General features: G+C 39.8%; 1 protein-coding gene across 2 annotated transcripts in view; it reads left to right on the top strand.

Moving 5' to 3' along the window:
• The window catches only part of PLCL2 (phospholipase C like 2), a 162,296-nt gene extending 160,342 nt beyond the window's left edge, over positions 1–1,954 (top strand). For both annotated transcript variants that reach the window (XM_039837046.1, XM_039837047.1), the window contains exon 6: positions 1,072–1,954. In XM_039837046.1, coding sequence (XP_039692980.1) covers positions 1,072–1,251 — 180 coding nt within the window. In that variant the 3' untranslated portion in view covers positions 1,252–1,954. The remainder of the gene's footprint in view (positions 1–1,071) is intronic.
• The last annotated feature ends 20,010 nt before the right edge of the window (positions 1,955–21,964 follow it).

The following is a 21,964-nucleotide window of genomic DNA, read 5'->3' as shown; positions in this document are numbered from 1 at the left end:
ATTTATGCAGGAGTACTTAAGTGGGGATGTACATTGGGAGGTAGTTCAAAAAAAAAAAAAAATCAGACTGCAGAAGAATCATAAAGAGAATAATGGAATAAATTTGGAGACCAAGAGAAGGGGGAAAAATAGTAAGCGAAGAGACTAAGAAAGGTAATAGCATAAGTAGAAAGATCCATTAGCAGAAGTCACATTAAATATAGGAAGAAAAAATAGTACAAAAAAAAACAAAGTAGGAATGTTGGAATGTACAACAATGGAGCAACACGTTACCTTTTCTACCGATGATCTTGAAGTCATTGGCTGATAGATGGGCAGTTTCACTCCCTGGAGGACATTCGACAATGTCTGCAGACATTTTGGTTGTCACAACTGAGGAGATGCTACTAGTCTCTAGCAGGTAAAGGCCAAGGATGCCACTAAATACCCGAAGATGCACAAGACAGCCCTCCGCCCCTGCCACCTTATCAGTGATGGTGAAGGGGTGGTGACGGGTGTGACTGGTGAGTCATAGCTCCAGGGAGATCTTCGTGGTGGTGGGTCAGCTCTGTGTGTTGACTGCAGGGGTGGTTACACGAATCTACAGGACACAGAACTGTACACACTGTACCAGTGTCCGTTTCCTGGTTTGGATATAGATGTAAGATGTAACCAATAGGGGAAATGTGAGAAAGAGTACACAGGACCTCTGTGTACTATATTTGCATCCTTCTGTGAATTTATACTTATTTCAGAATAAAAAGTTTAAGAAAAAGCAAACCTGAAAATAAAAGAAACCAAGATTGGCCAATCAGTGGAAATTGTAATTTTCACAAGAATGATCCACACACACAATTGTATTCAGATTTATAAATGGAAAAGACGAAAGACAGGACGCTCTTGGAATATGGTGTTGAAAACTAGGAAAACTCATTTTTTTATTAAAATTGACCTATTCCAGTGCCAATAAGAAATACATATTCCCTCTTGGCAAAATCAACATATTTCTATTTCAGCAGGAGACCTATATTGTCAAATGGTAACAATAAGTCATGTTATATCTAACATGTTTAATTGCATGTTTTGTTACAGGGACAAGCAGATCTTTTGAAATACGCTAAGAATGAGACTTTAGAGAACCTGAAACAAATCCATTATGCTGCTGTTTCATGTGGACTGAATAAACCAGGCACAGAAAGTGCCGACATTCAGAAGCCACGCCGGAGCCTGGAAGTCATACCTGAAAAAGCTAACGATGAAACTGGAGAATGAGGGCCCTTCCTAGAAATCGCTATGGAGTTTATAACTCTAGGACCAACTGTAGTCAATTGGAACATTTGCTTTGCACTCACTAATGAAAATAATATTTGGGATTTTAAAGCACAACTGGAATAGCTAATTATAGTCTGTTAAAACTGTGAATGTATGTAGCAATCGGGCGTGTGAAGGCAAATAAACTGGTTAACAAGAAATTATATTCCTGGCCAAAATATGCTATATTTGTATACAAAGACATCATAACTCAGTTCTAGTGTGAACAACAGACTATTCACTCTAGTTCCATTGAGGGGAAAAAAAAAAAAAAAGTTTTCCTTACTGAAAACACTTTCTTAAGATGGAAATGGATTGTATTGTCAAATTAGTATTTATTGGAGAAAAACCTAGTCGATGCATTTTATATATGTGTGATTGCCAGAGTCTCTGGGTTATAGATGATTTTGGTGGCATTCCTGCTGAGCCATAACTACTAAGGAGAATGTAAGTGGACAGATTCCCTGAATCCCCAGGGACCTTGGAAGAGCCATCGAGTATAAGGAGAACGTGCAATTTGGACTGAAGCTCCTGGCTGAAGACACATGCTGGGTATCTATACGATGTAAAAGCAGCCAATCTGGAAGCAACGCATTGTAAATAGTTTTTCATTGTATGAAGTAGTGTTCACATTAAAAATATGTTTTATGATATTTCTCCAATAGCAGTACATGCATTTAATGAAACTTTAACTGTTAAAATTTCTAGTTCAAGGTATTCTACTCTTCAGAGTAGCCAATTACCTGTTGAACAGCTTTGTCAAAAATAAGTTGCTTTTCTGGCTTGACACTTTTGCTTTTAATAAGGTGTCCACAGCTCTACACAATGGCAACTAGCTGATTGCAAAGCACACAGAGACACTTCTTTCTACTTCTCAATCCACACTGAAGTGAAATGTGCCTTGAAATGGTGCAAATACTCAGTCAAAGGCAGTTAGAGGGGCTAGAGCAGATGTGGCTTTCCTAAGGTCAGCCGAGTTTTTAATCCACACTTTTATTTTCCAAATCAGTGAAACTTCGTGCTATTTTTGAAAAGATACTGAACACTGCAGCCTAATTATTGCTTCTCCCAAACCAAAATTGCTTTCAAATTTTGAAGAGTAAAAGATGTCTAAATCTTCAACACCCCTTTTTGATTCGTACATTTTCTTTTCAGCGATTAAAGTGTGTGAGCAGATAAATACGTGTAGCCTTCAACTTGGTTTTTCCTCAGTTAGGAAGATGCTCAGACTGATATATTTAGTTTATTTCTGCCCAGACTCCTAAATATCCTCTTAAAAAACAATTCCTTGGCTCAGTGCTTGTCATTTACATTCTAATGTGCTTAAGTCAAGGTATGCATCTCCAAAAGCTCTTCCCTAGATATAATTCCAGATAGAAAATTAAACCTATCTGTTATATGAATAATAGTGCAGTTCCCTACACGCACTAGCTAACAACTAGCCAGGAGCTTAGGGTCTTAGCTCTGAAATGCACTCTACATGGGGGAAGAAAAGTGAATAATAAAAATGCAAAGAATTAAGAGAAGTTTTATAAGGATGAGAAATGTATAATTTAGATTATTGACAGTAATTCTTAACTGGCAAGTAAATAGCAATATTTAATTTAAAGCAAAAATCCAGAAATCATAAAAAATAACTTGTAAAATATAACAAAATTGAAGAAACCATTTATAGTAATGGCAGGCATCTCATGTGTAACTTAAATGACTCAGAGCAAGGCACCTGCAATTTGGTGTTAGGGCACACAGGCTTAAAATCAGTGACTAGAACTGAGGGAGTCTATGAGATCATTTCATCTGACACCTTTTCCCAATACAAAAGTTGCAGATGAGAACAATAAAACACCTTGCCTGATGTCACAAAGTCTGTTAGGTGCAGTGTTGGCACTGGACCCAACCCAGGGTTTGTTCCACCTATCCTCTCTAAAAAAATCAACTCTCTTTTGACCCATTTAAAGGAGTAAGACAAGTGAAGAAAGCAGACACACTTGTTGGGGAGTTATTCCCAAATTTGTACCGTTTCTCCTTTTTTTCTAAGTCCTGCCCCATCTTTTATTTAAGATGATGACTCAAATCATCAGAGCATGTCTTCATGGTTAATTAAGCTGCTCTTTTTTCCCCCATTCAAATGAAAACAGAAAACATTCATCAAACAGGCTAGCGCCAAGGTTATGACTTATGACTCTGAAAATAGTTTTCTCTTGGAAAGGACTAACTGACCCCCTCTGAATTGAACATGTGGAGGCCTTACTATAATCTCCACTAATCAAACAAAAGTAAGACACTGTCTCCTGAGTCCGTAAGTTACGACTATAGAGTAACTGCTGGCTTTCTGCCTTCGTCTGCAATCCTTGAATGCGGGGAATACCCAGTTAAGTTACTTAATGTGAACAAATAACACCTTGTTAATTTTACCAATGTGTGCATTAGTCACACTGCATACACATTGTGTATCACTCCTCAGGGCAAATGTCTGATCGGAAGTACATGAAAACAACTGGTAAAGCTTTGTGAAGACATGGAAATGAAAAGTTGGACAAAAACACACAGAGACTACAGGAAACACCTGGTCAGTCCATTGGGAAATGAAAAGTCACACTGGCAACATGTAAATTGAGCCCAGTGTCAGGTTTCCAGCAGTCCGGGCGATGTCCTGTCCAGAGAGTAGACCCTGAGGCATACTAAGGACATACGAAGGACATTCTGCCTCCTCTTTGCACCTGCTTGTTAAAAATCGATCCTTTCTGCTACTTGAGCTATTGCAGGTGTTGGTTTATTTTCTGTTTTTAGCAGCTATGGCTTCTGAACAGTAGAAAAGAAGGCCTCTAACCCCCAGCGCCCTACCCCCTCATTTCAGGGTGCTGAGGCCGGGGAGCCCAGGCCAGGGTAGCATTCCTCTCAGGCTGGGAGAATGCTCTCCGCCCGCATGGAGCTGGAAGGTCATCCAGCTTGCAGTCTTCATCATGTGGCCTCATTTAATACAATGAATGAATGTATTGAATCATTAATCAAGGGTTAAGAAATTAAGAAATTAAACATGTAAATGTTAGTGCAGTCACAGCATAGCTCCTCTTTACCCACCCAATGAGTAAGACGGCCCAAGCTGCATAGTGCATCTCTACCATTTTCAGTGGGTGCTCATGTCTATCTGAGCTATTGTGTGGTAAGACACAGACCTCCCCTTTGCCATGAGTTAGAAGAATTTTCTATTTGTTGTTTACCAGTGGGACTGTGTTAGGGCTGTGTGCCAAGAACTGTGTTGAAGGCATTTTGCATATGTCCTTTTATCCTCTTGACAACCAGCAAGGTATTTATCTGATATTAAAGGTGAACGAATGACTTTAGCCAAGGTCACGGAGAGCTTAAGTCAGGATTTGAACCCAGATTTGTCTGCTCCAAAGCCTATATTCCCAAGCACTACATCTATACTCATAAATTCCAAATATATATTTCGCTTCTAAACTGCAAGGCGGGTATTATGTTATAAAGAATAGTGAAGCAATTGACATTTTATTCTTTCATGCTCAGATGTGCTCTCTAGATTTACTCACTCTGTATTGAACACATTTTAGGAACCAAGGATTCACCATGAACAAAAGCAGACATGTTCCCAGCTCCCATGGAGCTCACAGTTTGGCTGGGAAGGAAGAGACATTAATCCAAATAATTACAAAGATACAAGTACAATTACAAACCATGGGAAGTGCAGTGAAGAGGCTACCTGGGTTCACATCCTAGCTGAGTATCGAGGGGAAGTGTCTTTAATCTACTTTGCCTCTGTAATTTAGGAAGGATTCAAAATGCTTATTTCTCTCACAAGATTCTTGTAAGGACTGAATAAGATGATGTTTGTGAGGCAATGTGGACAGTACCTGGCTCACAGTGGACCTATCTTATTACCGTTAGTTATTCTTGAAAGGTACTACAATGTGAGTGTAATGGGGGCCTCACCCTCCTGGGATGATGAACTGAATACAACCCCCAAAACTTAAAAACAGTAATTTATTATCTCTCATGGTTCTGTGGGTTGGCTGGGTTGCTTGGGATCTGTCATGCAGTTGCCGCCAGATGTCGACTGGGGCTGTGGCCATCTGGCTGGATACAGGATGGCTCCCTCACGTGGCTATTGGCAGGAGGCTCAGTTAAGCTGCTGACCAGAGCATCTGCACATGGTCTCTCCATGTGGCTTGAACTTTATAGAATAGCACTGGGTTCCCAGGGGGATCATCCCCAGAGTGAGCATTCCAGAAGACCCATGTGGAAGCTGCAAGTCGGGAGTGACAAGGTCACATTGCAGAAGAAGACATGGAAAAGCCAGTTGTAGGGGAGGGCAGAGTGCCATGCTCGAGGACCTAAAAAGACGGTAAGGCGAGTGCAGAGAATGAAAGGGAGAGTGTGGAATGAGGGGGTGGGGGTGCTGGAGCCCACCGCGAAGGGCTTTATAGACCTTGTCAGGGGTTTCAGTCTTGTTTTCCTAAAAGGTTAGTGGCAAACATGCAGTTTTATTATATTTAATCCACCTTTTATTGGTTTTACTTAATTACAAAAGAAATATATGCTCATTGTTACCAAAAAGTTCAAATGCTGAAGAATATAAATTTAAAAGTGCACGTGCCTCTCCCACTGCTTGTCTTCCCCTCCCCACGGGAAGTGGTTTGGCCTCCTTACATGGAAATGTTCAGATGCTACCTCCTCCTCTCTCTGAGAAGTTCCAACTTTTACTATCAAGAAAAAGGTATATCTCTCTTTAAAGATCACAGAAATCAAAGAATTGGGTGTTAAAGAAGTCAAGCTCTGGCCTGGAAGGTGATGAATAACAATTCAATTTTATGAACTAGAGTATTTTTGTGTTTCATCGAAGTCACAGACAGTAGGTAGAAAATAGGAATTAACTACCTAACAACATATGTTTAAATATAACTATTAGAAATTATAAGAACAAATATCTTCCCTCTAAAAAGATTTTTTTTTTTTTTTTTTTTTTTTACTCTAAACCAAAAATCGTAGAAATCCTATGGGAATGGACTGTTGGGGCCAATGAGATAACGGGTCAAGATGAGCATTCTGGACATGTAACAAAATACAATATAGATAATAAATATTCAAAGCATAAAAGCGGTATGATATGAAAAGTAAAGCCCTCCTCCCATTATCCCAGCCTCAGTACCAAGAACTTGCCATGTTTAATCATCTCTGGTTGTGATTCTTCTAATAATTGTCTCTCAAACTCTAGACCAATGCTGCCCAACATTGATGGAAACATCCATATCTGTTTTATTTAATGCAATGACCACTAGCCACATGTGGCTATAAATTTAAATGTTAGTTAATAAACATTTAATTAAAAAATTCAGTTCCTCAGTCACACTAGCCACATTTCAATAACTCAATTGCCACATGTGGCTAGTGGCTGCCAAACTGGACAGTGCAGCTATAAACAATGTGCTTATTTCTCTGCTTCTGCTTTATCAACTTTAGAAAGGTCTGTGACTCCACATTAGGGAAAAGGAAAATCATGACACATTTCACTGCTCCTTCTCTTTGTCCTCCCTCCATTCCCAAACCCTGCTAGGAACATTTTAATTTTAGTTCTGTTGGTTTGCCTTTATAGCATTTAGTAATCTACTTAAAACTGTTTCTTATATTAATTTCAGATGTATAGCACAGTGGGTAGACATATAATTTATGAAGTGATCCCCCCAGTTACTCTAGCACCCACCTGACACTATACATAGTTATTACAATATTATTAACTATATTCCCTATGCTGCACTTCACATCCCCGTGACTATTTGGTAACTACTAATTTGTACTCCTTAATCCCTGTACCTTTTCACGCTGCTCCCCAGCCCCGCCGCCTTCCATCTGGTAATCACCAGTTTATTTTCTGTATCTATGAGTCTGTTTTCATTTTGTTCGTTCATTTATTTTGTTTCTTAGATTCCACATGTAAGTGAAAGCACATGTTATTTGTCTTTCTCTGACTTATTTCACTTAGCACAATATCCTCTAGGTCCATTCATGTCATTACAAATGGTGAGATTTCATTTTTTATGCCTGAGTAATATTCCATTGTATATATGTACCACCTCTTCTTTATCCAATCGTCTAATGATGGGCACTTAGGTCGCTTCCATATTTTAGCTATTGTACATAGCGCTGCAGCGAACAAAGAGGTGCATGTATCTTTGTGAATTAGTGTTTTGGGCTTCTTCAGATAAACACCCAGAAGTGCAATTGCTGGGTCATAAAGTAGTTCTATTTTTTAACTTTTTGAGGAACCTCCAAACTGTTTTTCATAGTGGCTGTGCCAATTTGCAATCCCAGTATGTGAGATCAGAAAATCAGTGTTCTCTGTTTTTCTCCATGACTTCCACATTTGCAGCTTCCAACCACCTCACCACGGGGTAGGCAAGGTCTCTAGATGGCATTAATATTCTGTCCTGTAACTATAACTTTCCATGCTTTGTCTAAGATTGGTTCTAAAATTAAAAAGGAATAACCAGCCTTTATACTATTATAATTGCATAAGAAGTGAATTTGTTACAGAAATAGTGTGACAAAATCTGCCTAGAAGGAGACATTTGTGATCCGGGGCCACCAAACCTGTGACATTCTAGGTGAATATTGCTATTTCCACTTTTAGCCAAGATAGAGTTATGAGAAACAGATTTCTCTTTCTGCATAAAATAACCAACCCCCCCCAAAAAAATAGATATGAAACAATGGTTTTTGAGATACTGGACATCAGTTATAGAAAGACTGATCCCTTTGAGAAGAGAAACAAACAAGGTGAGCTCTGCGATTGCCCCAGCTGATTACCTTGAGTTTCCAGGCCATATTGCAAGAAGGGCAAGTGAGGCAGAATCTAGAAGACGCCCTGAGTTGAGGAAATGGAGCTGAGGTGACGAGAGTGCAGGACAGCACCAGAGAGGAGAGAACTGTGCAGAGAAAGGACAGAGATCTGCAGAGGGTCAGCATCCAGCCAAGGACCAATCGGCACACATGAAGACGCTACCTGAGGCAGGGGAAAGAACCACTCGAAATCATAAGAACGTTTCTCAATATTTTGAGGGTGATCAACCCCCTAAGTAGAGGTCATTTTAGACATTTTTTTCATAATCGCTCTCCCCCATGAAATTTTAACAACACACCAATTAATGTATATTTTAGAGATTTTATGTATATTGTATGAATATATGCATTATATATGAATATGTGAATATCTCCGCTTTATATATAAACAGAGTAAAAGTTACTTTGTAGACACTAAATTTTGCACCTTTGGGGGCAATGTCACCCCCATTGAGAATGCACATATTGGAGAAAACAGTTTCTGATGTTCACACAGAGCCAGGAACAGTTGGAAACCCACGTATTGCACAGGACACTGGTGAGAGTGTCCTGAAGGGTTTTGCATCAGTAATGGTGCAAAATAATTAGCTCCAGAATATATGCTATACTCTGGTCTCAACACAAAATTTTAAAAGTCAAGGCCTAAAAAGAAAGATTAAACTTTCAAACAACTGAACTGCATCCCTGAAAAAAGCTCAAGAATATTTATAGGAAAATAAAAATATCCAGGACCCAAAAAGGTAAAATTTTCAATGTCTGGTATCCAAAAAAGAATTAACTGACATGCAAAAAAGAAGAAAAATATGACCTATAATGAGAAGAAAAATCCATGAATCAAAACCAACTAAGAACTGACACATGTTAGAAAAAGTAGACACTGTTAAGAGAATTATGTCAGAGATAAAATATTGACAATACGGACTTGTTTCCAAAATATATAAACAACTCTTACAACTCAACAGAAAGCAGGCAATATAATAAAATCATGGATAAAGAACAACTGACAAAAGAAAATATAATGGCCAAAAAGCTCATGAAAAGATGCTCAAGATTATTAGTCATTAGGAAAACGCACATTGAAACCACAATGAGATACTACCCTATACCCATGAAAATGGCAAAAATTTAAAACATTGACATACTAGATGTTTGTGAGAATATGGAACAACTTTCATTCTCATACATTATTGATGAAATGTAAAATGGTGCAACCAGTTTGGAAAACAGCTGGACATTTTTTGATATAGTATGTAATCACCAGTTTATTTTCTGTATCTATGAGTCTGTTTTCATTTTGTTTATTCATTTATTTTGTTCCTTAGCTATGAACAAGCAATTCCAATCCTAGATGCTCTGAAGAGAAATGAAAATGTATATCCTCCATACGACTCATACAAGAATGCTTTCAGCAGCTTTCTTCATAATATTCAGAAATTTTAAACTACGTACATGACCATCAATAAGAAAATGAATAAACAAAATTGTGGTATGTTCATAAATTTTAATATTTCTCAACTATGAAAAGAACAAACTGTTGGTGCCTTCAACAAACTTGGGTGACTCGAAAAAACCTGCTGAGTGATAAATGCAGACAGTAAACAGTACCTATTGTATGATTCCATTCATAAGGAGTCCTAGTAGATAGTACAGATACGATACAGTATTGGAAGGTGCTCTGGGAGTTGGCTACAAAGGGAACTTCCTGCAGTGATGTACATGTGATACAGAGGTAAACCCGTATCTCGATTTTGACTGATTGTAGTTATACTGGTTGTAGTTACAATATATTAGACAAAATCATTGAATTGTATATTTGAAATATATATAGTTTATTGTATGCAAATTATACTTTAATAAAGTTAATTTTATATTTTAAAAAGGAGACTATAACTTAAAAACTAAGAGAAAAACAATTGGGAGTAGAACTGGGAAGAGGGAACATGATTTATTATTATTATTTCATGCTTTTCCCCTATCAGTAAAATCCATCCTGTTCCTTAATTATATAATTTGTTACAGGCTATTTTCTTTCAAAGACTTTTTTTCCCCCTCTGAGCCCTCTGATTTTTTGCTTTTAATTTGAACTAATTGCTTCTCAGATCTGCCACTCAGATTTAATTCTGGGAATTTATTTTATTTATTACAATGATGACTTTCCTGGGTTCTATGTTTTGTTGTTGTTGTTGTTGTTGTTTTCCTGAGGATATCTATAATTATTTCAGAGACTATTTATGGAAGTCAAATTTTTAAGACTTTTCATATTCAAAAACTCTTGACCTTGTTTCATGTTTAATTAAAAGTTTGGCTGGGTATCTAATTCTAAGCTCTAAACCATTTTCTCTCTGAATTTTGAAGTATCACTATATTTTCTTCCAGTACCAATATCGCTTATGAAAAGACATACTGTTCTGATTCTTATTCCTTTGTAGGTAACCTGTTATTTTCCTGTGAACTCTTTGGATTTATTCTTTATTTTTGGTGTTCTAAAATGTTGCGATGATGTATGTTTATTCATTCGTTCAACATGTACTTATTGTAAATATTGATTACAGGGAAGCCTAGAGGCTCTATTTCAGAGCAGTAAGTTCCTTGTTCTCGTGGAGGATACATTCAGGTGTGGGAAACAGACAACAAAATATAAACAAAAAAGTAGATGAGATTCCTTCAGATGTTGACAAGTACTAAGAATAAAGTAGAACAGGGGGATGGGATAAACTGAGGGAGGATGAGGAGTGCTTTAGATGAGGTGGGGGTGGGCATCCTCTCTGAGTACGTGGCATTTGAGAACAGCCCTGAATAATGAGAAAGAGCTATACAGAGATCTGGGAGAGAACATTACAATAAAGGGAGCATGGCCCCAAAGGACCGAGGCAGGAAAAGGCTTGCAGTGTTTAGGGACAGAAATAAGCCAGGTGGCTGGAGAGTTAGTGAGTAAAGCTGAAATCAGTAGGAGATGAGGTCTGAGAGGCAAACAGGTATAGACCCTGCACAGCCTGCAAGGAGCTTGAGTCTTAGTCTAGATAAATTGGGGAGTAGTGTGATCTGACTTATATTCTAAAAGATCACTCTGGCTGTGTACGAAACATGGGTTAGAGGGTCAGGAGTAGAAACAGGAAGATCAGCAAGGAAGCTATTGCCGTAAAGCAGGCGTGGGATTTGGAATAGAGTGTCACAGTAGAGATGGGGAGACATGATTAAATTTGGAGTCTTCATTGGATGCGGCAGGAAAGAAAATGAAATCAAGGATGACAACGAGGTGAATGGTGTGCCATTGACTGAAGGAGGAAGGCTTGGAGAGAAGCAAGTTTGGACATATCTAAGTTGAGATGTCAGAGAGGCCACTAGAGTCTAGTGTATGTGACAGACATCTGAACAGGCGAGAGGTTAGGGAGACAGATTTGAGAGTCGCCAGTATGTGGATGGTTTTTAATGCCCTGCTTGATAATCGGTGGGCCCTTTCATTACGAAATTTTGTGTCTTCAACTCTGGACATTTTAAATTAATTAATTGATCGATTGATTTTATATTTTTAAAATAAATATTTATTTTGTATTTATTATATTTATTTAATTACAACATTTTCATTCCGTCTGTCTTTTCCAGGATTCCTATTAGATGGATGTTAAACTTCTAGGACCAATTCTCAGGATCTGTTTACTTTTCCCTCATTTTATTCGTCTCTCTGTGCTCTGTTCCATGTCTCAGGGGATTTTCTTGACTCTTCTTTGTCTAGCTGTTACATAGATTGGTGTGACGTTGGCTTTAATATTTTTTTTTATTTCCAGGACCTCTTTCTTATTTTCTGACGATTGCTTCTTCTTTATGGCAACCTGTTCTTGTTTTGTGACTATCATTAGGAACCTATTTAGATCTTTCCTAAGTGCTTTTCTTTCCCCTGTACTGTTTCCTTCGTGGTCAGTTGTTCTGTTTATCTTGGTCCTTCTTTTTTGTACTCATGTTTTTCGTCAATTGTCACGAGGACCATCGTGCTCTGTTTTGAGTAATGCGTCTCACATACTTTTAAGTAGCACAAGAAATATTTTGTATGAAGAACCAAATGTATCATTTTGAAAGACTGCGTAGGGGACAGGAAATAGCAGAAGTTCTCACCATCAATTTTCTTACCGGCGCCACTTGTGTTTTTCAACCACTTTCCTCGTAGACTTTGCTGTAAGAGAGGAAATGAGGCAGCGCAAGATTCATGTGTGTCAGTGAAACCGAGCAACATCTTAAAGCGGTGACTAAAGCCCAAATACCTTCTCAGGCCGTGCCCTTCGTGAGGGACCCACCTGCCCAGCCTCCCAGCTCCCTTCCTTGAGCATCCTTCCTTCCCACAGTGCTGGCTGAGATATCTTCTCCCGGCATGTCTGTCTCCTGCCCCACCTCTCATCTCCCACCTCTCAGAACACTTGGCCACCTTCTACTTTTCCTTCATTCACCCCTCCAGCATGCCCTCCTTGGGGTGGGGAATACACCCTTCCCACTCCTTTAGGTCCCTAAACCCTGGCCCAGTGGCTGGGCACCCTCTCTGCCTCACCATGTCACGCTAGGCACCTTATATTAGATTGGATGATGTATTTGAGATCCCACCCTGGCGTTTTCATTCCTCTGACTTCTCTCACTTTCCACTACCTGCCCTCCACCCTTGCTGCAACCTTCAAGCAGCGTGCCTGGGCATGCAGAGAAGTGTGGCGGGGGCAGGAAGACGCTAAAAACAGGGATAGAGAGGGCCCTAAAGAGAACCGGCAGAGAGTGAGACTTCCTTGGATTGGGAGGAGATGATGAATTGGGTGGGCCTGGAGGAAGAAGGTCAAACTTGCTGGGGCTGAGGGACTTCAGAAAGCCTTCCCCATGGGTATCCGGAGACCCCCGAGTCCCGCCTTCCAATGAGCAAGTCCTGGACCTTCACTCTGGATTCTGCTTGGCTCAGCTCTGGTATGGACGTCCCTGAGCAGTGCAGTGATTAGTTTCATTGTCCACTTGGCGAGGTTATGGTCCTCAGTTATTCAAATACTAATCTAGTTGTTTCTGTGAAGGTGTTTTATAGATGTGATTAATGTCCATAATCAGTTAACTCCAAGTGAGGGAGACTATCCTAGGTAATCTGAGTGAACACGATTCAATCCACTGAGAGGCCTTAAGAGCAGAGCCGAGGCTTCCCTGAAGAAGTTTTCCGGGTTCCGCGGCTTCCCTCCTGCCCGAGAGTCTCCAGGCTGCCCCTCCCGGTAGTCCGTCCTGTGGGTTTCAGACCTGCCCAGCCAGCCTCGACAGCTGCCTTAGCCACTTCCTTGCAATAATTTTCTTTATATCCATCTCCTACTAATTCTGTTTCTCTGGTTGAACCCTGACTGATACAGGCAGACTTCCAGTTATCCATATTGCTGCGTAACAAACTCCTACAGAACTATGTGGCTGAAACAACAACTAGTTAATTCAGTTTGTGGATTCTGTGAGTCAAGAAGTTGGAAGGGGCACAGCAGGCAGTTCTCTTTCTGTGATATCTGGGGCCTCTGCTGAGTTGACTTGGATGGTTGGGATGATTCAATTGACTGATGGGATCCAACTGCCAGGGCTGGGGAACTCAATACCATGATGACTTTCTCACATACATACCTGGCTCCTGGGCTAGGATGGAGGAAGGCTGGCCTCAGCAAAACTGCTGATCGTAACGCCTCCGTGTGACCTATTCTGCATGGCAGTCTCGGAGATCAAACTGCTCAGAGCTCCAATAGGGAGCGTTCTGAGATGATAAGGCAAAAGCTGCATGGCTTTTTACAGCCCCACCTCAGAAGTCACAGAGCAGTACTCCTCCATAATTTATTCCTTGAAATAGTCCCAGGCCCAACCAGGTTCAAGGGGGAAGTGACATAGACCCAATCTCGCAATGAGAGGAAGTTGAAAAATTAGTAGCCATATTTCAAAACTACCACCAAAAGCCAGCCAGAGCCCAAGTCTCAGCAGAAAGGTCTGGTCTCTGTGCCCCAAATTAGCCTCAATCCCCACAGCGGCCCCTGTGTAGTCATACCTGTTGTCTGTCTCAGCTCATCCATAAACCCAAGAGACTGGCTAAGACTCTGGATTTCCAGAGTAGATGGGTGGAGACCAAATCTCCCTCCTGTGCCTGCTCTGTCCAGGGCCAGCAGCAAAGACATCTCCATTTCCTTGTTTGTTCTTGGGTGACTCTCACGAGAACAAAGGCATCACCTGGGCCTAGTGAAGTCATACTTAACACCATGTCACATTTAGAAAAATGCTGTCGAATGAGTGAATGTATGCATGCATGAATAAAAGCCAACTATAAGTAAAGATAAGCACTTAAGGAAAAGTGCTTTATTCCACCACAACTCAGGTTATAGGCTTTGTCTCTCTCACACACCATTTCCACTTTCCAGGACAGGCAGGGAGACGAATGCACAAGGAAACACTGCACACACTTCTTTCTCTTTTCTCTTGCTTTCTAGGTGTTGGAGTCAAATTTCCCGGGTTTGAATCCCGGCAGGGCCACTGACTGACTGTGAGGCCCTGAGCAATTTAATTGACCTAAGTTTCTGTGTCTGTAAAATAGAAATCGTCTCAGCACCTGCCCCAGGGTGGTGTGAGGATTGTGTGAGGTCATACATGTAACATGCTTAGAACTGCTTGGGACATCGTTCAAGCTGAGTAAATGTTAGCTATTATTGTCCTTGTCATTATTTCTATTAAGACTACTGTTACTCTTGTTCACCGTAGCTCTTTCATTACGGATCAAAGTTAGCCATCGAAGCAATTCTCATTTCACTTGAGGCAGAAAATAGGTCTGGGGAGGCAGATATGATATTTCAAGTGCTTAACAACTGGCACAATGCGCTATGGATACTGTGGTCATAGAAGGTCGCTTCAGCCTCGGGGGGCTGCTGTGTCATGGTCTACAGGCCGCACCAGTACCGGGTATCCCACCTTTCCACCAGGTCCAGTCCTGCTTTGGCCAGAGGTTCAGAATCTGGGGCATAGGAGCTGTGGCAGGCTGGTGGGCTAGTGGATATCGAGGAAAGCCTTAGGTACGGCCTGGGTGGTAGAGAGAGGGGAGGTACAGGGGACATTCAGGACAGTGGCTATTTTCCTACTCTTATGGAAATATGTTAACATTCTAGCCACAGGTATGGTCATTCCAGTATGTGTCTGCTGACCTTGAGTCCAATGGGGACAAATGAACCAGACATTGAAAGTACCCCCGCCCCTATCGCCACCTCCACCTGGGTATACTTTCTTGACGCAAATCCAGATTTTTAGTGCTCATTTATCTGAAATCGATTCAGCTCAGGTTCCAAGAGTGGGGGTTGGGCAGGAGCCCTGGGGCCCTCATGCTCTCATGCCTGCTTCTCATCTGCCAGGACCTACGGAACCGATGCTGGCCCAGGACCTGGCTGTGGGACCAGCTCTGGGTGCTGACACCTGAATTAAACCCTTGAGGGTTCCTGGGTACCCAGGTGCTCCTTGTTATGTAGTTGGTAGCAGAATGCGTAAATAAATTGCAATATAATCACACAAGGGAATACCTTAGAGCAATAATAATAAACAAAATACACAATTCACCCCACCAGGTATCTCTCCGTGTAACATTAAAAGAAGCCAGACCCAAGACCACTTAGTACAAGGAATATGCATTTTTCTCCCCTCTTTTTCTTGTCTCCCCTTCCCCTTCACCTTCTCATTCTTTTGCCTCTCCTCCTTTGTCTTCTTTTAAGTCCTCTCACTGGCTGGCCCTGAGTAGCATTCGGATGCTCCTGGGGATTCTGTGCAGAACACATAGGGGCCCTGCTATAATTCAGCATACAGCAAGGCCTCAAACAACGTCTTTTTGTTCAATGTCATTTCATTATAACATTAATGAGAAAAAACAATTGATACCGGGCCACGGCCACTGTCTGTGTGGAGTTTGCACCTTCTCCCCATATCTGCCTGGTTTTATTTAAATATATGTTTAGCTCACATTTATTTCAGTGTTTACTATTAGATATGTTTTGGGTCTTGATTTAGAAGTTTAGTGATGTTTTTGTGACCAGAAATATGCCATAGGAACTTAACTCATGTCTACTTCAATTAGCCTCTGGTAAAATTGGTTTTGTTATATATCATTTTGCTTAAAGTCGCAGTTTCCAAGAACCTACGGAGGACGTTAAGTGAGGGTTTACTGTATTACGGGTGTGAAGCCCCAGACCAAAGTCATACATGTGGGTCCGACCAAGTCATACCCCTGCTTAACGCTTTCTAATGGCGACCATTGTACTTGGAATAAACTTCGGACTCTACCATGACTTAAAATAAGGGCAGATTAAAGCCCATGGGCTAACTCCTGCTTGCCATTTGGTTTTGTCCATAAAGTTTTATTAGAACACGGCCATGCCCAATCTTTACATATTGTCTATGGCTGCTTTTAGCTGCAACCATATGGTCCACAGAGCCTACAGTGTTTATTATCTGGTCCTTTACAGAAAGAGTTTGCCAACCCCTAACCAGAAGGTCCCATACAATCTGGCCCCTGCCCACGACCAGCATCCTTTCCAGGTTCCCTCTCCCTCTCCGGCACTGCAGCCACACACCATGCTCCCTTCCCCATCAGGGGCTGGGCACCTGCTCTTTCTTTGCTCAGAACAATCCTCCTGTACTTCACAAAACTGACCCCTTCACATCATTCCACTCTCAACCTTCATGTCTCCGAGGCCTCCCCTGGCCACACGATCCCCCTCCTCACACTTCAGAAATCAACTTAATTTATTCCTTCCAAAGATGTTTTGTTTACTTGAATACAAACTATTCCCCAATGAGAATGTAAACACCATCATGGCCAGGACTCGATCCATCTTGTTCACTGGTAGATCCTCAGCACCCAGTGCCATGACCCATGATAGGTGCTCAGTAAATATTAATTGAATAATTGAATGAAGGGATGAACCTTTTATAATAGACAATGCTCTACAATAAAGACCTGGTGTAATGGGATATATTACATGCAACACTTTTACTATTCAATGCTCTTCTGCTATGCGATTTAATTCCCTTTGACAGCCTATGCAATAGGTAGTAGTATGCCCATTTTAAAGACGAGGAAACTGAAGCTCAGAATGGTGAATGAACTTACTCACAGACACGCAGTTAGTAAGTGAGAGCAAAATCAGACCTGTCTGACTTCAGTGCTTGGACTTTCCCCGGTTGCCTGGCTCTTGAACCCAGCCCAGATGGCTTTAGCTCTTGCTAATATTTGAAAGACTCTATCATCCCAGAAACTTCTTTCTGTGAGACGTAGCCTCAGAAGGGCATAGATCCCAGCTGGAAAAGAATACCTTACAAAGTGAGTCCAGGCTGCACATATGCTATTGATCTGCTACTCTCATTCACTTTTTTAAAGTCCAAATAAAAATGAAACCCAGCAGTCAATCTGAATTAATTAGCTTTTCTGGCAGCTGCCATCTGAGAATTAGGAATTATCCTGAGCCAGTAAATTCTAACTGATTCTTTTTTTGTAGTGTCAGATTGAATTAAAAGAAATGTTATGGGTAAAATTAAGTGCTACGCCTTTCTTATTGCTTTCGTTGCCCAAAGATAAATGCTTTTCATGATGATAAATACGCCATAAATTCTCGTAACAACAACTGAAATTTAAATAAATAGGCTGTATAACCCCATGTGACTGTAATTTTCCTTTTATAGTCAGCTTATTTACTTGAAGAGAATATCTGGTCCCTGACTTTGAGGGATTTTAAATTGAGGCTTAGCCTAGACTTCATAAGGAAAGCCCCAGGCCAACCACCTGTCTGTATCTTCGATTGTATTCTCTTGATTAAGAGATTATAAAATCACAAAGTCCTTGATCCAGAAAGTTAGAATGGGCACAGGGGAGAAATGAGAGGGCAGCAAGAAACACTCTGGCCAAAAGTCTGGAGCCCTGGGCTCAGGCCCCACACTTTGACGCTGGCCAAGTTGATTCATCTCGTTATTCCCCAGTTTTCTCATCAGTTAAATAAGGGTATTAACAACTGCCCTGCATACATTATAAAATGTTTTACTCATATCTGAGATATTAGGCGTAAAATACTTTTAAAAGGACAAAACTTATTTCTTAGGTTGATTCTTGGCATCACAATAAGCTTTGCCAGGTTCCAAAGGTCACTTTAAATACCTGATTCACAAATTACACTGACAGCAATGAGGCAGAAACCACCAGTCATTGGCATTTATAAATTAAGTGCTACCTGCATTAAGTGAAAGATAAAGTTGAACCAACATACACATTTTTAGATATGTAATAGCATGTTAATTTGGAAGTTTTGACTGAAGCACCATAATATAGTAACTGTGAAATCACGAAGATCCAATCTACAAATTCGGTGCAATCCCTATGAAAATTCCAATGGCATTTTTCATAGAAATAGAAAAAACAATATTGAAATTCATATGGAAACACAAGAAACCCCTCATAGCCAAAGGAATGTTGAGAAAGAAAAACAAAGATGGAGGTATCCTATCTTCTGATTCAAAAATTATTCCAAAACTACAATAATCAAAACAGTATGGTACTGGCATAAAAACAAACATATAGGTAAATGAAACAGAATAGAGAGCCCAGAAACAAACTCATGCGTGTACTGTCAACTGATCTTTGACAAGGGTATCAAGAACACATAATGGGGAAAGGATAATCTCTTTAATAAGTGATGTTGAGAAAACTGGATATCTGCATGCAGAAGAATTTGGACCACTATCTCATACCATATACAAAATCAACACAAAATGGATTAAAGACTTAAATGTAAGACCTGAAACTGTAAAACTACTAGAAGAAAACATAGGAAAAAAGCTTCTTGACATTGATCTGAGCAATACTTTTTTGAAATGACCCCAAAAGCACAGTCGACAAAAACAAAAGTAGACAAATGGGAGAGCATCAAACCAAAAAGCTCTCCATAGCTAAAGAAACAATCAACAGAGTGAAGCAACAACCTCTGTAACGAGAAAAATATTTGTAAGCCATACATCCGATAAGGAGTTATTATACAAAATATGTAAGGAGCACAAATGATTTAACAGCAAAACAACAACAAAGCAAATAACTGAATTAAAAAATGGGCAAAGGACCTAAGTAAACATTTCTCTAATGAAGTTATACAAATGGCCAATGGGTATATGAAAAGGTGCTCAACATCATTAATCATCAGGAAAATTCAAAATTCCCTCATGCTTATCATAAAATTTATCATCAAAAAGAAAGTTAGCATGTGTTGGCGAGAATGTGGAGGAAAGGGAACATCTGTGCACTATTGGTGGGAATGTAAATTGGTGCAGCCACTGTGGAAAACAGTATGAAGGTTCCTCAAAAATTTAGTTAGCAAGCGTTCATTTAGCTCACATGCGGATCAGCTGGGGATTAGCTAGTCTAGGATGATCCTACTTATGCCTATATAATCAGATGTTGGGGCAGTAGATCAGTTCTGTTGACCTTTTCTGGGATCCCTCAGGAGTCTGGGATGAATTGGCTGACTCAGTTCTGCTCCGTGTGGTCTCTTTTCCCCCAGCAGACTAGACTTGTGTTTGCTCACAAGACAGATGCAGGGGTCCAAGAGAGCGAGCACAGATGTATGAGGCCATTTCAGGTCATAACAAATTACTGAATGATATGCAAAAATGCTTACAATGCTTTTAAAGCAAGAGACTACATTAAATTATTCTACATTTTCTACATGTACACGTGGATTTTTTTTTTTTTAATCAATCAAATAACCTGAAAGACACTATGAAAATGTTACCAATGTTTATCTCTGGAAGTTGGAGATAACATTTTTTTCCTTTTTCACTGAATTTTCTACAAAGAGCACATACTGCCTTTATAGAAATAGGTATTCATGTGTTTGTGAGGCTCAGCTACATGATTAGGCATCTACCTAGAATTAGATTTGCTGGACGTGTGTCTGTTCAGCTTCAGCAGATGTTGCTAGTTTCCAAAGAAATATACTCTAAATATGACGTCTTTTTCTCCATCAATATTTTTGCTTTAGAAGTCTAATCAAAATGCATACTCCCACCAGCTGTGTACGTGAACGGCTATTGCTCCGTGTCCTTGTGAGCACTTAGTAGTATCAGTGTTGTTTATTTTAGCCATTCTAGTGGTATGTGATGGCATCACATTGAGCACTAACCTTACGCCTGGCAAGAGGGGCTCCTGCTCTGTGTCCCACATTTCAGAGAGCACATATTTCTTTCTAATTCTGTTAAAGCCTCAGGGAACCATCTTTTCACATTCTTGCTTTCCATCCTCAACAAAATGCAGCTATGTCCATATACTGTGTAGGGGTGTGGGTTGTGCCACTGCCAGCATCAGAAACCAACACTGCTTTGGGAGGCAGGAGGGTTAAGATGGAGGAAGCACTTAGCAAGAGAAAACACAAATTAATTAGCTTGTTGAATCCATCCTCTCCAGCCGCAGGGATGCAGTAGATTCTTATATAGTGGAGTTCCGTTTCTCTGTCGTACTGGGCATCCACTTGCTTTTCCTCATGCTCTAATTGGTGATCCACAGCACTGCACACTGCAGCTGAGCCACTTTTGCTGGCTGTAATATTGTTTGTATTAACCAAACAATAATCCACTTAAATCTGCATGTAATATGAGAGTCTAGATCAGGGCTTCTCACTCTTGGCACTGTTGACATTTTGGGCCCGATAATTCTTGTTGCAAGTGTCTGTCCTGTTGCAAGTGGTATAGAATGTTTAGTAGCATTCCTGGCATCTATCTAATAGATGTCAGTTATGATAATCAAAAATATATTTCCAGACACGGCCAAGTGTTTTGGGGGCAAAATTACCCCAGTTGAGAACCACCAGTCTAGACATAATAAGCATGATGTGGAATGCTCTTTCTTTACGTGAGCAACTAGATGGACATTGAATACTGGAATGATGAACATTTTATTTATAAAAATACTTAGTAATTAAAATTTCTTGGCTTTAATTAAAAATAATTTTGATTTAGAATTTTGAGATTGAAAACATAATTCTTACCTTGACTTTTAATTTTAATAGATAATTTTGAAACTTCGAGAAGAAAACATTTTGAAAACATACCTAAAAATAACTTTAATTTTTATTTTTATCTTTGTTTTCATGTTTTTGATAAAAATTTAATAAAATTGTGTATACCTTGAATATATTTTAATCTTTTAGATTATTACTGTCATTGAATAAAAATTAAGTGAAAACTTTATCACAACATAATTAGTGATTTTGCTGAATGACGGCAAGAAGAATAAATAACTCTTATGAAAGAAATATATGATCACTTATGAATTATTATATCTTTATTTTACTACTCATCCAAACACCACTGATCCATTAACAGAACACAGAGATGTACAAATATTATTTAAATTTAATCATCTTTCATAGTTAATGACTTCAGTCATATAAAAACTATAGTTTATTCATACTTTCAATGTTGTCATGAATGTCTGTTAGAGTAAAAGGATAAAACATAGTTTTTAATAGTTTTGCTAGCTTGATAGATAACAGTTAAATATTGAAATATATAGTACACGGGCCATCAATTCTCTCTCTCACCCCAAACCACACAATGGCAAGAACAGGCTCTTCTTGTGGTCTTAATTTGCATTTTTCTGCAAATTAAAGTTTGAGCTATTAACTTACTATTTTACTAGCTAAAATAGTAAGTCTGAGCTATTTTTATGTGTTTATTGGACATTTGGATGTCCTTTTTGTGACATGTGTGATCTGGACTTTTACACATTTTCCCATTGGTTATCTGCCTTTTCCCTATAGGGAAAGGCGTATAG

Source organism: Pteropus medius, unplaced genomic scaffold (genome assembly GCF_902729225.1).
Source record: "Pteropus medius unplaced genomic scaffold, Ma_sr-lr_union100, whole genome shotgun sequence".
Taxonomy (NCBI): Eukaryota; Metazoa; Chordata; class Mammalia; order Chiroptera; family Pteropodidae; genus Pteropus; species Pteropus medius.
The sequence above is the reverse complement of the archived record's forward strand: the minus strand, read 5'-3'. Positions and strand labels throughout refer to the sequence as shown.